Source organism: Chlorocebus sabaeus, unplaced genomic scaffold, assembly GCF_047675955.1.
Source record: "Chlorocebus sabaeus isolate Y175 unplaced genomic scaffold, mChlSab1.0.hap1 unalloc_scaffold_551, whole genome shotgun sequence".
NCBI classification, from domain to species: Eukaryota; Metazoa; Chordata; class Mammalia; order Primates; family Cercopithecidae; genus Chlorocebus; species Chlorocebus sabaeus.
The window spans coordinates 122,703-137,173 of record NW_027327872.1 but is presented as its reverse complement, the minus strand read 5'-3'; the positions used below and the strand labels follow the sequence as shown (position 1 = coordinate 137,173).

The 14,471-nt window shown below is 50.7% G+C and overlaps 1 protein-coding gene across 1 annotated transcript; it reads right to left on the bottom strand.

Moving 5' to 3' along the window:
* Positions 1 to 6: 6 nt before the first annotated feature.
* On the bottom strand, positions 7 to 12,494 carry SH3BP5L (SH3 binding domain protein 5 like). Its single transcript, XM_073014266.1, has 5 exons — positions 12,368 to 12,494; positions 11,288 to 11,901; positions 3,410 to 3,472; positions 3,124 to 3,252; positions 7 to 1,202 (listed from the first exon to the last, which is right to left on the bottom strand). The coding sequence occupies exons 2-5, from the start codon at positions 11,468 to 11,470 to the stop codon at positions 849 to 851; spliced, it is 729 nt and encodes a 242-aa protein (XP_072870367.1). The 5' UTR covers positions 11,471 to 11,901; positions 12,368 to 12,494; the 3' UTR covers positions 7 to 848.
* Between the last annotated feature and the right edge of the window lie 1,977 nt (positions 12,495 to 14,471).

The window sequence follows — 14,471 nt, the reverse complement described above, 5'->3', positions numbered from 1 at the left end:
AGGCACATGCCTCTGAGCCACCTCTTCCCATGTTCTTGCCTCCTGTCACCTGCACCACTGGCTACTCAGCTTTGCTGCTGCCAGGAAAGGGACGCTGGCGCCCACTCAACCACTTGAGCATCAAGGGAATGTGTCAGCACATACACATCTGCAGCAGCCACTCTCTTCAGGGAGCCCTCAGTGCCAACGGTTAGGGATCTGGGAATGAGAAGAACCCGTGTGGGGAGCCACAGCTGTTCACTGGGTTCTCCAGGTTTCCACACCCTATGTGGGCACCGTCCAGGACACGTGGGCCAAGGCTGGATGGGGCTCTGGGGTGCTTCTGCTCAGGGTGTTGGACAGTTGGCCCACTTGTCCTGGTAGACAGAGTGGCTGGAGCCCTCACCCGCTCCCTGTTCCGGGGTAGCTCTAGACTGTACACCATCCCCTAACCCCTCCCCCAGAGCTGTGCGCTCTCATTTGAATGAGCTCTAGAGTAGAAGTGAGGTGCCTGTTCTGTGGGAGGGGCAGATGAAGAATCACAAGCCACAAACACCCCCTGAGGAGCTGACACCTGCCCTGTGCAAGCTGAAGGTGGCAGACAGGGCCAATGGCAGAGATCCTTCCGCTCCCCAGTCCCCTTTCAGGAGCTTGGAAATGATACATAAATTATACTTCAAAACTCGAAGTGTATTGTCAGAGCTCAAAAGCAGGAAAGGGAGCAGATTCTGAAAACAGAAGCGAGGAGTCACACAGCTAAACATAACAAAATGTGAATGTTGAATCCAGAGTATCCACCAGGGATGAATTGTTTGGGTTAGTCCCACACCTGGAGGTGAACATTCGAGAGCCCAGGATGACATTCTAAGTCAGAGGGAGATGGAATATGGGAGGCACTGGAGGCCAAACAGGACAGAAAACGAGGACCAGGTTTTGCCTGAAACAGAATCAGTTGAAAGGCGGTGAGAGTGGAGGAAAGAGTGAGGAGGTGAGGTGATAAAGACATAGCACAGAATGGATGAGAACCAGCGAAGGGGACCTGCCGGCACCGCCCACCTCACCTTGCAGGTGGCATGGTTCAGCATCTCCTGCCACGTGGGGTCCAGTCGGTTCTTGTCGGCCATGACGCCCTGCTCAGCCACAAACACCATTTCCCGAGCAGCGTTGTGCATGCTCACGGCTCGCTCATACCGCAGCGCTGCCTTCTGTGTCTCCTGCTGAGCCTGGGAGGAGAGGGATATCAGGACAGGGAATCCCGAGGGACCCCAGCTGCCCATGGAGACCCGTAATGATGTTAGGATAAGAGAAGGAGGAAGGCCTACTAGCAATGTCGGCTTCATTTCCCAAACTGTGCTGAGGATAAATGCCAAGGAAGCAACATTCTATAAAGAATATTTCATAAGGATATGGACAAGAAGAAATAAAAATTTTGCCAGTGCAGGGTAGGTGTGTGAAATCCAGCACTCCCAAAGGCTGCTAGCCTTTTGCCTAGGGAAAACAAAGGAAAATACAAACCATTTTAGTGTAAGGTGGTTAGCAACATGGACAGAGTCTTACAGAAAAGATGACCTTGAGACCATCAATTCCATGTTCAGCAGGCAAGCTGAAGGAAATAATCGGACAAGTTCAGAGACAGTCATCACAGCCACACCAACCCAGCAAACAACGAAACAAACCTAACTTTTCAGTTACAGGACATTGGTTAAATAAATAACAGTATATCTAATATAAGAAAATAAGCTGGGCGCAGTGGCTTCTGCCTGTGAGCCCGTCTACTTGTGAGGCTGAGGGAGGAGGATTATTGAGCCTAGGAGTTTGAGGTTACAGTGAGCTATGATCACACCACTGTACTCCAGTCTGGGCAACAGAGCAAGACCCCATCTCTTAAAAAAATGAAATATTCACTAATCAGTCCTTTAAAATGACAGCATGGATGTACAGTGATTGACCTGGAACCATGTGATAATGCTAGTAAAAGAACGAAACAGCACACACCGTGTAATCTCATTTTGGCGGATATATACACACACACACACGGACACAAGACATGAGCACATGGTTATCTGTGCTCTGTTAATTGTACTTTTATTTTCTACACTTTACGATGCGTTGATGTCTGGGGGACCTGGCCAAGGAGAAAAGGCCCCTTCCAGGGCTACTTCCTAGAGACAGTAAACTCCCCTGTAAGTGTGCCTTTCACATGCAAACCAACCAACCAATCCAAAGCCTGGATCCCCAACTAGCTCCTTTACCTACTTCTCACCCACCAAGCCAATATTTCCTCTGCCCTAAGTCATCCCAGGGCCAGGTACTAGACAATTAGAGGCCACCCCTATAGCCCAGGGCCTAGCAAAATTATTCCAACTATCCACTCCTAAGCTTATCCAAACTTGTCTACCCTGCCTCACCTACTCCTTTCCACAAAAATCACAATAAGGCTCCACGCTATGCTTTCTCCTTCACTTCTTCCGCCTCCTGAAGGACCCCGGTTGCTTCCCAGTGTGGCCCTGCATGGCATGGTATGTCCCCTACTCTTGGGAACAAGTTCTTCTTCCAAGGCAGTTGTCTCTGTATGTCACCTCACCATGCAGGATGAAAACAAATCCCAGGAAACAAAATGCATGAAATGTGCATGGTAGGATTTTGGGTGGTTTTTGTTTCCTTCTTATTTTATTATGTTTTTCCAAAGGTGAACACACACTATTTGCTAAAAATAATTTGTTACAGAAAAAAGGGGTGTGGGATGGGGAAAAGAGTGAGGAGAAAGCAAAGAAAAGATTCAGAAGAGAGACATGAACCAAAGGGAAGAGGAAATGGCAGTAGATGAAAACAGTAGGATGTTAGAACTGACATATCTGATATACCCTAAAGCCTGGTTCCTGATATGCAGAAGGCACTTAAATATTAGCAGGGCTGAACTAAATGTTCTCCCACACCCTCCCTCACCATTTTATAGACCATGAGCCCAGGGCCCACGGTGGTCAAGGAACCTCTGACCCCACAGAACTTGTTCCGACCAGCAGGTCTAGCCCAGGGTTCTGCCCTCAGGTCTGGTGCTTTGTCTCTCACTTCACATAGAGACAGAAGAATCCAGGGACAGGCTCAGCATGTAGCCTTCCTCAAACATGGGTCAGTCAGCCATACCTCCTTAGCCAGCCGCCGAGCCTCATAGTAGGGCCGGGCTTTCTCGATGCAGCTTCCCAAGTGGGAACCCTGTGTATTCAGTTTCCTCGCCGACTCCTGCAGGATCCTCCGATAGGTGGTCCTGGCCTCCTGGAAAGGAACAAGGCAAAGGAAAGGCACATGTTTGGATCCCAGCTCCTCTCATTTCTCAGACACACCCCTCCCACTGCCACTGCCTCAATCTGGGAAAGAGAGATAGAGATGCTTCCAAGGACCAGGCCAAGCACACAAGGAAGAAAACACTCACATCCAGCTGAAGTTCCACCTGGTTGATCTCCTCGCTGGCCTGGTTCAGGTGCTCCAGCTCCTCCTGCCACAGAGAGGGGTGGCAAATTAGTGCGGTGGAAGGAAGTAGCCTTGAGTGAACCGTGCAAGGCAGGCGCAACACAGAGAGAGAGCGCCCCACTTGCCTAGGGAAAGGAGGTGAGGCACTCAGGAAAGGAAAGAAGACATGGAGATTGCCACATACTTCCTTGTCTATCTGGGAGCTGACATATACAATCTCACGTAATCCTCACAACTCTCCCTTGTTTTGGGTAGTAAAACCCCACTTTTCAGGATGAAGAAATTGAGGTTTGGAGAATGCAACACCAATAAGCACAGCGTGCAGTTGTGGTGAGTCCTCACGCTCTCCATCAGATTGCGGCACTTCCTAAAATGGAGGGGTCTTCTTGGACCTGAGGGCTCTCTCCCTGCGAGAGGATGGCCACCTGGACCGGGGCAGGGCCACTCAGTCAGCACATGTCTACTGCATACTTATCACCTCTCGGGACCCTGACACCTGAGAATTGAGGACATAGAGGTGGCAGCTTACGGCCTGTGAGGAAACCCAGCAAGTCAGCAGCAGGCCCTGGGCAGTATGTGCAGCCTTGTGAGGGGTGGGTGTGGGTGCCCTCTGGGCAGCAAGGTCACCCACCTGGGTGGCAGCAGGTCAGGGTAGGATGCCTGGAACACTTGCTCCCCAGCTGGGAGGGCTTCATAGACACAAAAGTGCCAGTGGACGGCTGGGCGCAGTGGCTCATGCCTGTAATCCCAGCACTTTGGGAGGCCGAGGCAGGCAGATCACCTGAGGTCAGGAGTTCGAGACCAGCCTGAGCAACATGGTGAAACCCCGTCTCTACTAAAAATACAAAAATTAGCCGGGCGTGGCAGCGTGCACCTTTAGTCCCAGCTATTCGGGAGGCAGAGGCAGGAGAATCACTTGAACCTGGGAGGCAGAGGCTGCAATGAGCCGAGATCGCACCGCTGCACTCCAGCCTGGGTGACACAGCGAGACTGTCTAAAAAAATTAAGTGCCAGTGAAGAACAAAGGGCCAAGGAACCAAAGGGGAGCAGGTACCCTGGGCAGACAAGTTGGCAGGTGAGAAGGTCAGTAAGGCTACAGCACCATGGGAGGTAGTACCACGCGTTTTTGCAGTGGCAAAAGGGTCTCTCAGAGCCTGGTGCCAATGTAACAAAAGCCTGGGGGAGCCAGGGAGAAAAAAGTGGAGGCTGGGACGGGCGTGGTGGCTCACACCTATAATCACAGCACTTTGGGAGGCAGAGATAGGCGGATCACTTGAGGCCAGGAGTTCAAGACTGGTCTGGCCAACAGGGTGAAGCCCTGTCTCTAGTAAAAATACAAAAATTAGATGGGCGTGATGGCACACACCTATAATCCCAGCTACTTGGGAGGTTGAAGCATGAGAGTCACTTGAACCTGGGGGGCAGGGGTTGCAGCAAGCCCAGATCGTGCCACCGCATTCCAGCCTAGGTGACACAGTGAGATTCCATCTCAAAGAAAAAAAAAAAAAAGGTGGAGGCTGTCTATAGTATTCCAGGTGGCAGAGGAGAGGGCAGATCCCAAGGAAACGCAGGACACAGAATCACAGGGTCTTGGTGGATGACTAAGGTCAAGATTAAGAAAGTGTATAGAGTCCAAGAAGCCTTTGGCCTGCTTGGGCAATGGGTGACCATGACCACAGGTCCCTGCAGAGCAGATCCTGTGGGAGGGAGAGACCTGGGGAGAAGTCGCTGGACAAGATGGTTTGAGTGTCTCCCTGGCCCCTGGAAGGACTGAGAGAGAAGCAATAGAACCATCCAGGGCTTTCCATGAAATGGCAGAGAGCTAAAGGGGTACTGGCCTCAAGTCATCCTCCCTTGCCCGAGAAAACACAAAAGTTCCCAGAGCCCCTGGTGAGCCAAGGACACTACTGAGGAGCAGTGCTGGTCTGTGCCAAGGGCCTTGTGCCAGGAAATACCTGGTGCCGAGCTACAGGATTTGCCTTCACCAGCCCCTGCTGTCTCTGGACAGGAAGCTAGACAGGCCAGAGGGACCCAGCCCAGCAAGTGCCTGCTGCCCAGACCCATGACCTGCACTTGGCAGCAATCCCACAATCACTTCCCATTCACATGGCCGTGATGTCGGCCCCCACTCACCTCATTCAGGCCTTTCCACAACCCAGTGCGGGAGTCAGGCTGACACGCACAATCTTCCTTTTAGTCCCTTCTATCCCTTCTATCCTCCCCCCATCCCCTGCCTTGATCCTGCAAAGATTTGGGTCAGCAGGTAAGAATACAGGAAACCAGTGTAACATGTTAATCACAGTAAAAGGAAGAACACAAAGGTAGAAACCTGTCATGGAACGAGGATGAGGATATGAAATGCACACACCTACAACAGTGTAGACCCTGCCTAAGGAGGGCCACAAATCTGGCTCTAAACTAGGGGTATCCAATCTTTTTGCTTCCCTGGAACACACTGAAAGAAGAACTGTCCTGGGCTACACATAAAATACACTAACACTAGCTATAGCTGATGAACTAAAAAAAAAAAAAATCGTGGCCAGGTGCAGTGGCTCACACCTGTAATCCTAGCACTTCAGGAGGCCGAGGTGGGCAGACTGCCTGAGCTCAGAAGTTTGAGATCAGCCTGGGCAACATGATGCAAAGCCCATCTCTACTAAAATACAAAAGCAATAGCTGGGTGTGGTGGTGCACACCTGTAGTCCCAGCTATTGGGACAGCTGAGGCAGGAGAATCACTTGAATCTGGGAGGCGGAGGTTGCAGTGGTCCGAGATTGTGCCACTGCACTCCAGCCTGGGTGAGACAGCAAGACTGTCTCAAAGAAAAAATCGCAAAAAAATCTCATCATGTTTTAAGAAAAGTTTACAAATTTGTATTGGGCCGTGTTCAAAGCCATCCTGGGCTGCATATGGCCCGCAGGCCACTGGTTGAACAAGCTTGCTCTCGACTCTCTTGAAGAGACCTACGCAACAGAAATGTAACAGGAGCTGCACGTGGAATTTTTAATTCTAGAAGCCACATTTTTTAAAAGTAAAAAATAAAAACAAAATGAGTGAAATTATAAAAATACATTTAACCCAATATATCCAAAATATCATTTCGACTTGCGATCAGCATAAAATACTATTATTATCCATACTTACACTTTTTTAAACTAAGTCTTCAAAATCCACATGCACTTGACTCTTAGGACACATCTCAACCTAGACCGTGGCATGTGGCTCCTGTGTTGGATGGCGAAGGTCTAGAAGTTGTTGTATTTGGGTAGATGCATCTACAGTGTCACACAACGCAGTGTCCATAAAATAACTATTCTGGAAGAACATGCAGCCAACACAGCTCAGGACCCCAGAGGAGGCATAGGGTCAGCACCAACACTACCAGACCCATAGAACTCCAGGTTTCACAGTGCCTTCCTAACAGAGACATCACCATCAACTGACATGGTCACCCTAACTGGCCCTAAAAACGCAATGTCTGTCAAGGTGAAAGGCAACCTGTCTCCCTGGGGGCCCAGCTTCCTGTGGCTTGACGTGGCCTACAGGGGCTTTTAGGCTATCTGGGAGACGAGTGACCAGTTCTTTCAGCACCTCCTCTGGAATATTCTTTCTCAGCTCCTTCGCATTTGATAGATGAGAAACAACCAGGCAGAAAATTAGTGACAGACTTGGGTCTGGATCCAGGACCAACCTTTGATCTCACTTTCCTTCCACTGTGACCACCCTCCTGGGACTGAGGACACCGTTGGAAGGACATCTCAGTACAGAAGGAAGTGCTGTCATCTAGGAAAACCACAGCCTGGGTAGGAAAAGGGCAGGGTTTTGAAATGCAGCAAACATTGACTGCGGGGGTTCAGTTGGTAAAGGCCACCCTGCAATGTTCATGTGGCAAATCAAAGTCCAAGACTGGACCCTCACTGGATTCCATGGCCTAAAGTGCTTCCAGTCACCAACTTCCAGCTCCTGACAAGACAATCAACGCACCGGACGGCTCAGCATCGGCTGTGACTACTGGAAAAAGGACAGGAAGAGCTGTTGCTATTTGCAAGTGGCAGGAGTGGGCATTATCTTTCCATACGGGAACTAGCATCCCAACAGCACCTCCAACAATTTACAAAAAGCCATCTGCTGATGGGATCTGCCCCCTCAGAGTCACAAAGCTCTCTCTAACAGGACAAGAAGATGCCTGGGGAGCAAAGCAGCCTGGAGGGCAAGGTCAGCACGGGAGGGAGGGGGAGAGCCCGCCTCGGGGATACCCCGGGAAAGGCTGAGCAGGAATCCACTGAGGACCTGGGACGGTTTTGGGCAGTCAGCAACACATTCCATTTGGCCTGCTTCACCAGGGACTCCTGGCACTCAGCTGAAATGGAATTCGAGGAGGACAAAGTCTGAATCAGCATGCATTATCCATCAGTGAGCCAGCAGCCAGCAGGGAGGGTGACCTTCCCAGGGCACAGCAGTCAAATTCCCAGGATGCCAGGACACTGAATCAAAGGCATGGGGACTCAGGCTGCAGATGCTCCCACCCCACCTCGTCTTTTGTGCAGACCATCAAAAGACTCAAGCTAATGGTAACTGGGGCCAGGGTGATGACTGTCCTGTGAAAGCTAAATCCACACTTCTAGATGAGGTCACAGAGGTTGCAAAGTCACCCTAAAGAGTTTGGAAAGGAGCAGGTAAACGAGTGCACTCACAGCTGAGGAAAGAACGCAACCACTCAGAGGAGGCTCAAAAGTCACAGAACAGACCCAGGTCCATCCTAGATCCACGCTCCTTTCCTCTTCCCTCCACTGGAGCCCTCTCGGAAGTCTGAGGATGAGCCTGGAGGACTCAAAAGAACTCCACTAAGATCGTAACATGCAGACACAGTCAGCAGCCTTCCCTGGAGGGACAGCACTCTCCAGGTAGGCACCAGCTGACTTTCTTCCAACTTCCAGAGGAATTCCACCATAAATGGCCATGGAGTTGCCTGCCTGCGAAGGATCCCCAGCCCCAGGTCAGAGAGGGCCTCATCCTAAGGACAGCCTTTCTGGGAGGTTCAGAAAATATCGAAACAGGTGCCCTACCTTTGGGATATACCTGGCCCAGTGGATTTGGCTCTGACTGCAACATTAGAATCCCTTCTCGCCCCACCCAGACTAAGAGAATCCACCTGTCTAGAAAGGCTCAGGTAAGGGTATTTTGGAAGCTCCCTGGTGACTTTTTATGGACTCTGAATGGAAATCCAGTAAACGCACTGAGAATCCAGAGAAATGAACACCCACTTAAAGCACTGAAACACGTGATCAGAGCAATGTGCACGGTCTGGTGAACTGTCAACACTAAAAGGGACCTCGAAAGACGAACACCCCAATCTCCTCCTCATCTTGAAAGCCCAACCACAGAAGGGCAAAATGCCACCGGCCTCCTCTAGGAAGGACTACCTCTCTCCCACATCAAGAAGACACTAACTCCCTGCTGAGGTCAGAGCACTGGCCTAGCCACACCTGTGTCATCAAATGAGGGAAGCTATTACTAGACCTTCCCTCCCTATACAACCTACAGCGCTCCACAATGTGCTGTGCAGTTTAGCAAGAGACCAGGGTCTGGTTTACCCTCCTTGCACCAGTGACACCACAAGCTCACTGGAGGCAAAGTCAACCTTACGCCAGCTCAGTGTACTCCAACTCTCACAGAGCGCATCTGATACAAGAGTCAGTGACGACAGAATGTTCTATTTCTGCACTGTCAGTATAGCATTGAGGAACTGCTTTTTTTTTTTTTTTTTTTTTTTTTTTCCTGAGATGGAGTTTCGCTCTTGTCACCCAGGCTAGAATGCAGTGGCACAATCTCAGCTCACTGCAACCTCTGCCTCCTGGGTTCAAGTGATTCTCCTGCCTCAACCTCCCAAGTAGCTGGGATGACAGGCACCTGCCACAACACCCGGCTAATTGTTTTTATTTTTAGTAGAGACGGGGTTTCACCATGTTGGCCAGGTTGGTCTCGAACTCCTGACCTTAAGTGATCCACCTGCCTCTGCCTCCCAAAGTGCTGGGATTACAGGTGTGAGCCACCACATCCAGCCGAGGAACTGCATTTTTACATGTTAATTTTAATTGATCGTGTTTAAGTAGCCACATGCAGCTAGTCCACCCTATTAAACAGCACAGTGCAAGTATGACTCTTCCTACTACTACCATTGTGGACACTGGAAAAATACACAGGAGTAGCAGAGGCCAAGTAAAGAGACCACAGTCGATTCTCCTCTGCAGAAACCTCCTCTGGAGCAGGGCAAGGAAGGCTGCAGGGAGGCACACATGCACATTACACAGCCCTCCTCCGCAAGCAACAGAGAGAGCTCTTTCTCAAAGTGGTATCTACAAACTATCACCAAGGAACAAGCAAAAAGAGTTTGAGAAAGAACTGTAGACTTGTGTCAGAGCAGAGCAAGAATGAGTTGTGCAAATCAGCTAGACCAACTGCTCACTTTACAAATGAAGAAACTGAGGCTCACAAATGTAAAGAAACTTCCATAAAAATCATAAATCATGGGGTTGGAGGTAGCATGAAACTCAGCCCAAGGCTTTTTTCACTACAACTGATTTCCTCAGAGGATGATAAATCTGTAGAATTAGCAAGAGAAACTGGCTGTTTTCAATGCAATGTCAGGCACAGCAGAAATAAATTACTGACTCATGCCAGAAACGAATGGCTCACCACTGCTCCATTATAAGCATGGACACAGCAGAAGAGGAACCCACACACACACACACATCCCAGGAACCCACACAGAGAGAGAAGGAAGAATTCCAGGACTGACTTTGATTTCTTCCCAACTCACTGGAGTAATCCAATAAAGGTTTGCTGACAGGTAAGCCTAGGAATTTGAGCCTTCGTATGTTCTTGCTCACCCATGGAAGAGTCACCTCCACAACATCAGAGTCTTGGAGATGTGACCGGACCAAATGGCAGACTCAAGCCCCAAACATGCAGAAGCATCCTGGTCATCACCTGCCCAAGAAGCCTCCTCAGGAAGTCCTTCTCAGCCAATCTCCTGAAACACTGCAACCCAGCTTTGACTGGCCAGGCATCTCTTCCACATGGAGTTGGTCTTCCTCACTTCCTCACCTTCCCCAGGTCTCCTACACAAAGATCTGCCTGTCCTACTAACTAGACTGTAGACACTCCAAGGCAATAAACTGCGTTTCCATTCCTTTAGGAGACCCACCATCCTGAGGGCCAGGTGTGTATGTTACTAAGGATTGGCCACAACAAAAGTTACAAATCCTTGAACATATGGGGTTTCTTTATAGATCTCAAGTTGATGCTACCTTTATAACACTGGAAAGGTCTGTTTACCAGAGTGAAACACTTCATCAGAGCAATGTGGGCTGCACATCCCTGGAAGGTACTGCTGAGAAGGTGAGAAAGGGGAAAAGATTCTCTCACGCAGCCTCAAAACTGCCTCCCAATATCAAAGTCATCTCCTCTCACACAGCATCCCTAACTAAGGTGGCAGCCCCTCTGCTTCTCTGCAAAGTACAACACTCCTACCCTCCACTGACCTAAAGTGTGCCTCCTCCGTCTGCTGCCAAGTGACACTTTGCTCCTTCAGTGAAGCTTTCAGCAATGCCTGCCAAGCACTCAGGCCAGGCCTTTCTCTGCACTCCCTCAGCACTTCAGACACACAACTCTTTTGGAACTTGTCACATTACTCTGCAATGATTTGTTGACAAACTTGTTCTCCTTTCCTGCCCCAGCTGACTGGGGACAGAATAAGTGTAAGCTCTCATTCATCCGACACTCTTCAGGGAGGCTGGAATCAGGGCTCTCCTCCTCTCCCTGCTCTCAGTGTTCTCACCTGTATTCTAGGATCCAGTTCTTCCTCCTCTCTTGGGGATAATTTGGCCTCACTGCTGCTGCTTCCACCTCCTCCTGGCTCTTCTGCGACTGGGCTCCTAGGGACTTCATCCTCTGCCACTTCAGGCCGCAGTTCCCCCTGTGGGGTTTCCCGCCCTCCTGGAACCTGTCTGAGCTCAGCCATGCTGACAGGGAGAGGGCAGAGCCCTATGCACAAGAGAGGACTGACATGCTGGGACCAGGGCCCCAGCTTGAGGCTTCCTGGGTTCTAGATGGCCAGGAGAAGGGTTTCTCTTCTCAAAAGGCAGAAAAAGTGGGCACAAGAAGAACCTCACACTAGGTTAGAGGTTGACATTCAAGTTGTCAGTGGGGTTCTTAGAGCTGAAGCCTTGTCTGTACAAAAGTTCTTCCCTTCCCGCCACAGGGAGTCCACTATGAGAAACCCGGAGCAACAGCTCCAAGGCGGGGGGCAAAGGGGGCTTGGATCCTGGGCCGAGGCCTGCTAGGAGGAGCACCATTCGGGAGGGTGGAGGCAGGCGCCTCCAGGCTGTGGTGGCAGCTGGAGAGAGAAGGTTGGGCCCGAACTGAGGCTGTCGGATGAGCGTCTCTGGCGAGCTGCAGAGAAACAAAGGCCAGGTCATGTCAGCATCAAGACCGCGGCCACCAGCCCCTTCCAACTCTACATAGCCTCCCAAAAGCTACACTCTCACCACGCCCCCACCCATGTATTCCGACCAGTCCCTACCTCAACTTCTCTCCTTAGCCTTCAAGGACTTCAGATTCTACTCTTCCTCCATCCCAGCTCCTCTCGACCCAGCCCCTCCCCAGCCAGCGCCTTCGAGACTTTCCTCTGCACCCCTAGGCTTTCCTCCATCTCCTGCGGTCCCCCGCTCTTCCCACTCCACCCCCGCCCGGCTTTGCGATTCACCTTGTAACCCCGAGCCCCACCCCACCTTTTCTGTCCAACCCCCGAGACGATCTAAGCCTCCCGTCTCCAATTCCACACTCTTCTGCAATCCCAAGGACCCTACTCCCGGCCATTCTACCCAGCCATGCGCAAAAGCCCCCCTCACAGCCTTACCTCAGTTTACATTCCCGTCCGCGGAGCTTCTAGGCAGCAAACAATCTTCCCCCTCCCTCCCCGCAACAAGCCGATCCAACCAAAAACGACCAGGCAGACCAGAAGCGGAAATACGTCATCGGTGAACAACGCCCTCCCCCCCACGCTCTGGCTCAAGCCGGGCCTCCGCGGGAGGCCTCACACGCCCCCGCCCTGCCTTCGGTTTCCGTACAAAATGGCGCCCCACGCTGCTCAGGCTGGTCCTAGGTTGCCTCCAGGCCATCCTCCACCAAGGCTGAAGGAAAGAAAAACATGAATGTGGCGCTGACGAAAATTCGGGCGCGGGATGGAAGTCGAGAGTAACTGGTGAGAAGAGGAATACTAGCTATAAAATGGAGATAATAGCCTCAGAGAGAAGTGCCATCTTGCTTTACGGAGCTGCGGCGGCGGCTGTGCGGAAGCCACTTCCGGCCTGGTCCAGGAAGGCGGGCGCGACGCCGAAACGGAGCTGGTCAAGTTCCCGTGGCGGCTCCTGCGGCGACTCCGGTCCGGACCCTGGCGGACTTGCCGGCGAAGGCAAAGTCGATTTCCAAAAGTGACTTTCCTCCCTCCAGTGAAGGCGGCGGAACCCTTACTAACGGCGTGTGAGCGGACGGCTCCGATGGGTAAATCCCAGCCCTCGAGGCCTCTGGACCTCGCACTTGTTCGAACGACATTTTGGTGTGGTCACCAATTACTCTGTGAATACTAATCAGGAACGTAGTCAACATTAACTCAGTTAATTCACTGTGCACCCAGGGTCAGATGCCCGCGATGAGCAGGAGTTTGTTCCATGGCATTGTGTGTCGTTACCTGGGTCCATGAACGAGCGACCCGGTTGTCACCTCTACCTGTCGCTTGGTGAGGCGAGGGCCTAGGCCTAAGGGGAAGGGGTTCAGCGTGGCATGCTTTGTTTTTACAAAAGGCGTAACTTCCTCGGAGTCAACTCAAAGTTTGCCCTGCAGATGGAAAAGGCAAATGGGCTGAGTTCCCCTTCTTTTTGGATCCTGGCAAAGGTAACCCAGCTAGACACTGAAGCAGTGAAAAAGACTTTATTCAGTAACCACTTACAGAAAGGGAAAGAATTGACCTCTGTTCCGATTTCTACAGAAGTGATTGGGCATGTCAAAGGGAGAATGAAGGAAGGAAGGTGATCAGGGCTCAACAGTGTCAGAGAAGTGAAAAGTTACAGAGTTGATTGGCATAGATGCGATTAGGCCAGATGTGTCTGCTAGCTAGCAGCTGTAGAAGTTAGAGTGCTACTCTTATTTATGTATTTATTTTGAGACGGAGATTCACTCTTGTTGTCCAGGCTGGAGTGAGATGGCGCGATCTTGGCTCACTCCAACCCCCACCCCCACAAGTACAAGAGATTCTCCTCTCTCAGTCTCCCGAGTAGCTGGGATTACAAGTGCATGGCAACACCTCTGGCTAATTTTTCTATTTTTAGTAGAGATGGGGTTTCCCCGCGTTGGCCAGGTTGGTCTCAAACTCCTGACCTCAGGTGATGCACCCGCCTAGGCATCCCAAAGTGCTAGGATTACAGGCGTGAGCCACCACGCCCAGCCTAGAGTGCTATTGTTGCACTGATATTGGGAGGTAGAGGCTCTGCCCTTCTTGACGATCCATTTCAGAGGAATGGCTCTCAGGTCCTTTAAAAGGACCTCTTGAGTTGTAGCAGACACATAAAACACCTTAAAGAGAAGAAAGAAGGATTCATAATTGTAAGCCCTTAATAAACGCCCTGAGAAAGGGAGATCACGAGCCTATCATCAGGTGTTGGCTAGAACAAACAGTAAATTCTCCTGTCTTAGCATTGAGCTTTCTCAGGCAGGCATTTTCATGGGGGAGCTGGGGTTATCCTAGGGACGTGATCTTATACTGCTAGAAGGCATGCTAAAGTTTGTCTCTTAGTAACTCAGAGGTTTGGATGGAGTCATGTGCCAAGAGTTCTACAGTTCTCGGTCCATTTATTCTATCCCTTCATCCCATGAATAACGATTTTTTTAATTGAGCAGAGCAAAATATATTCCTTTAAAAGAGGTGATTGAAAACAGATTTTCCATTAAATTGGAGGTTTTGTTTT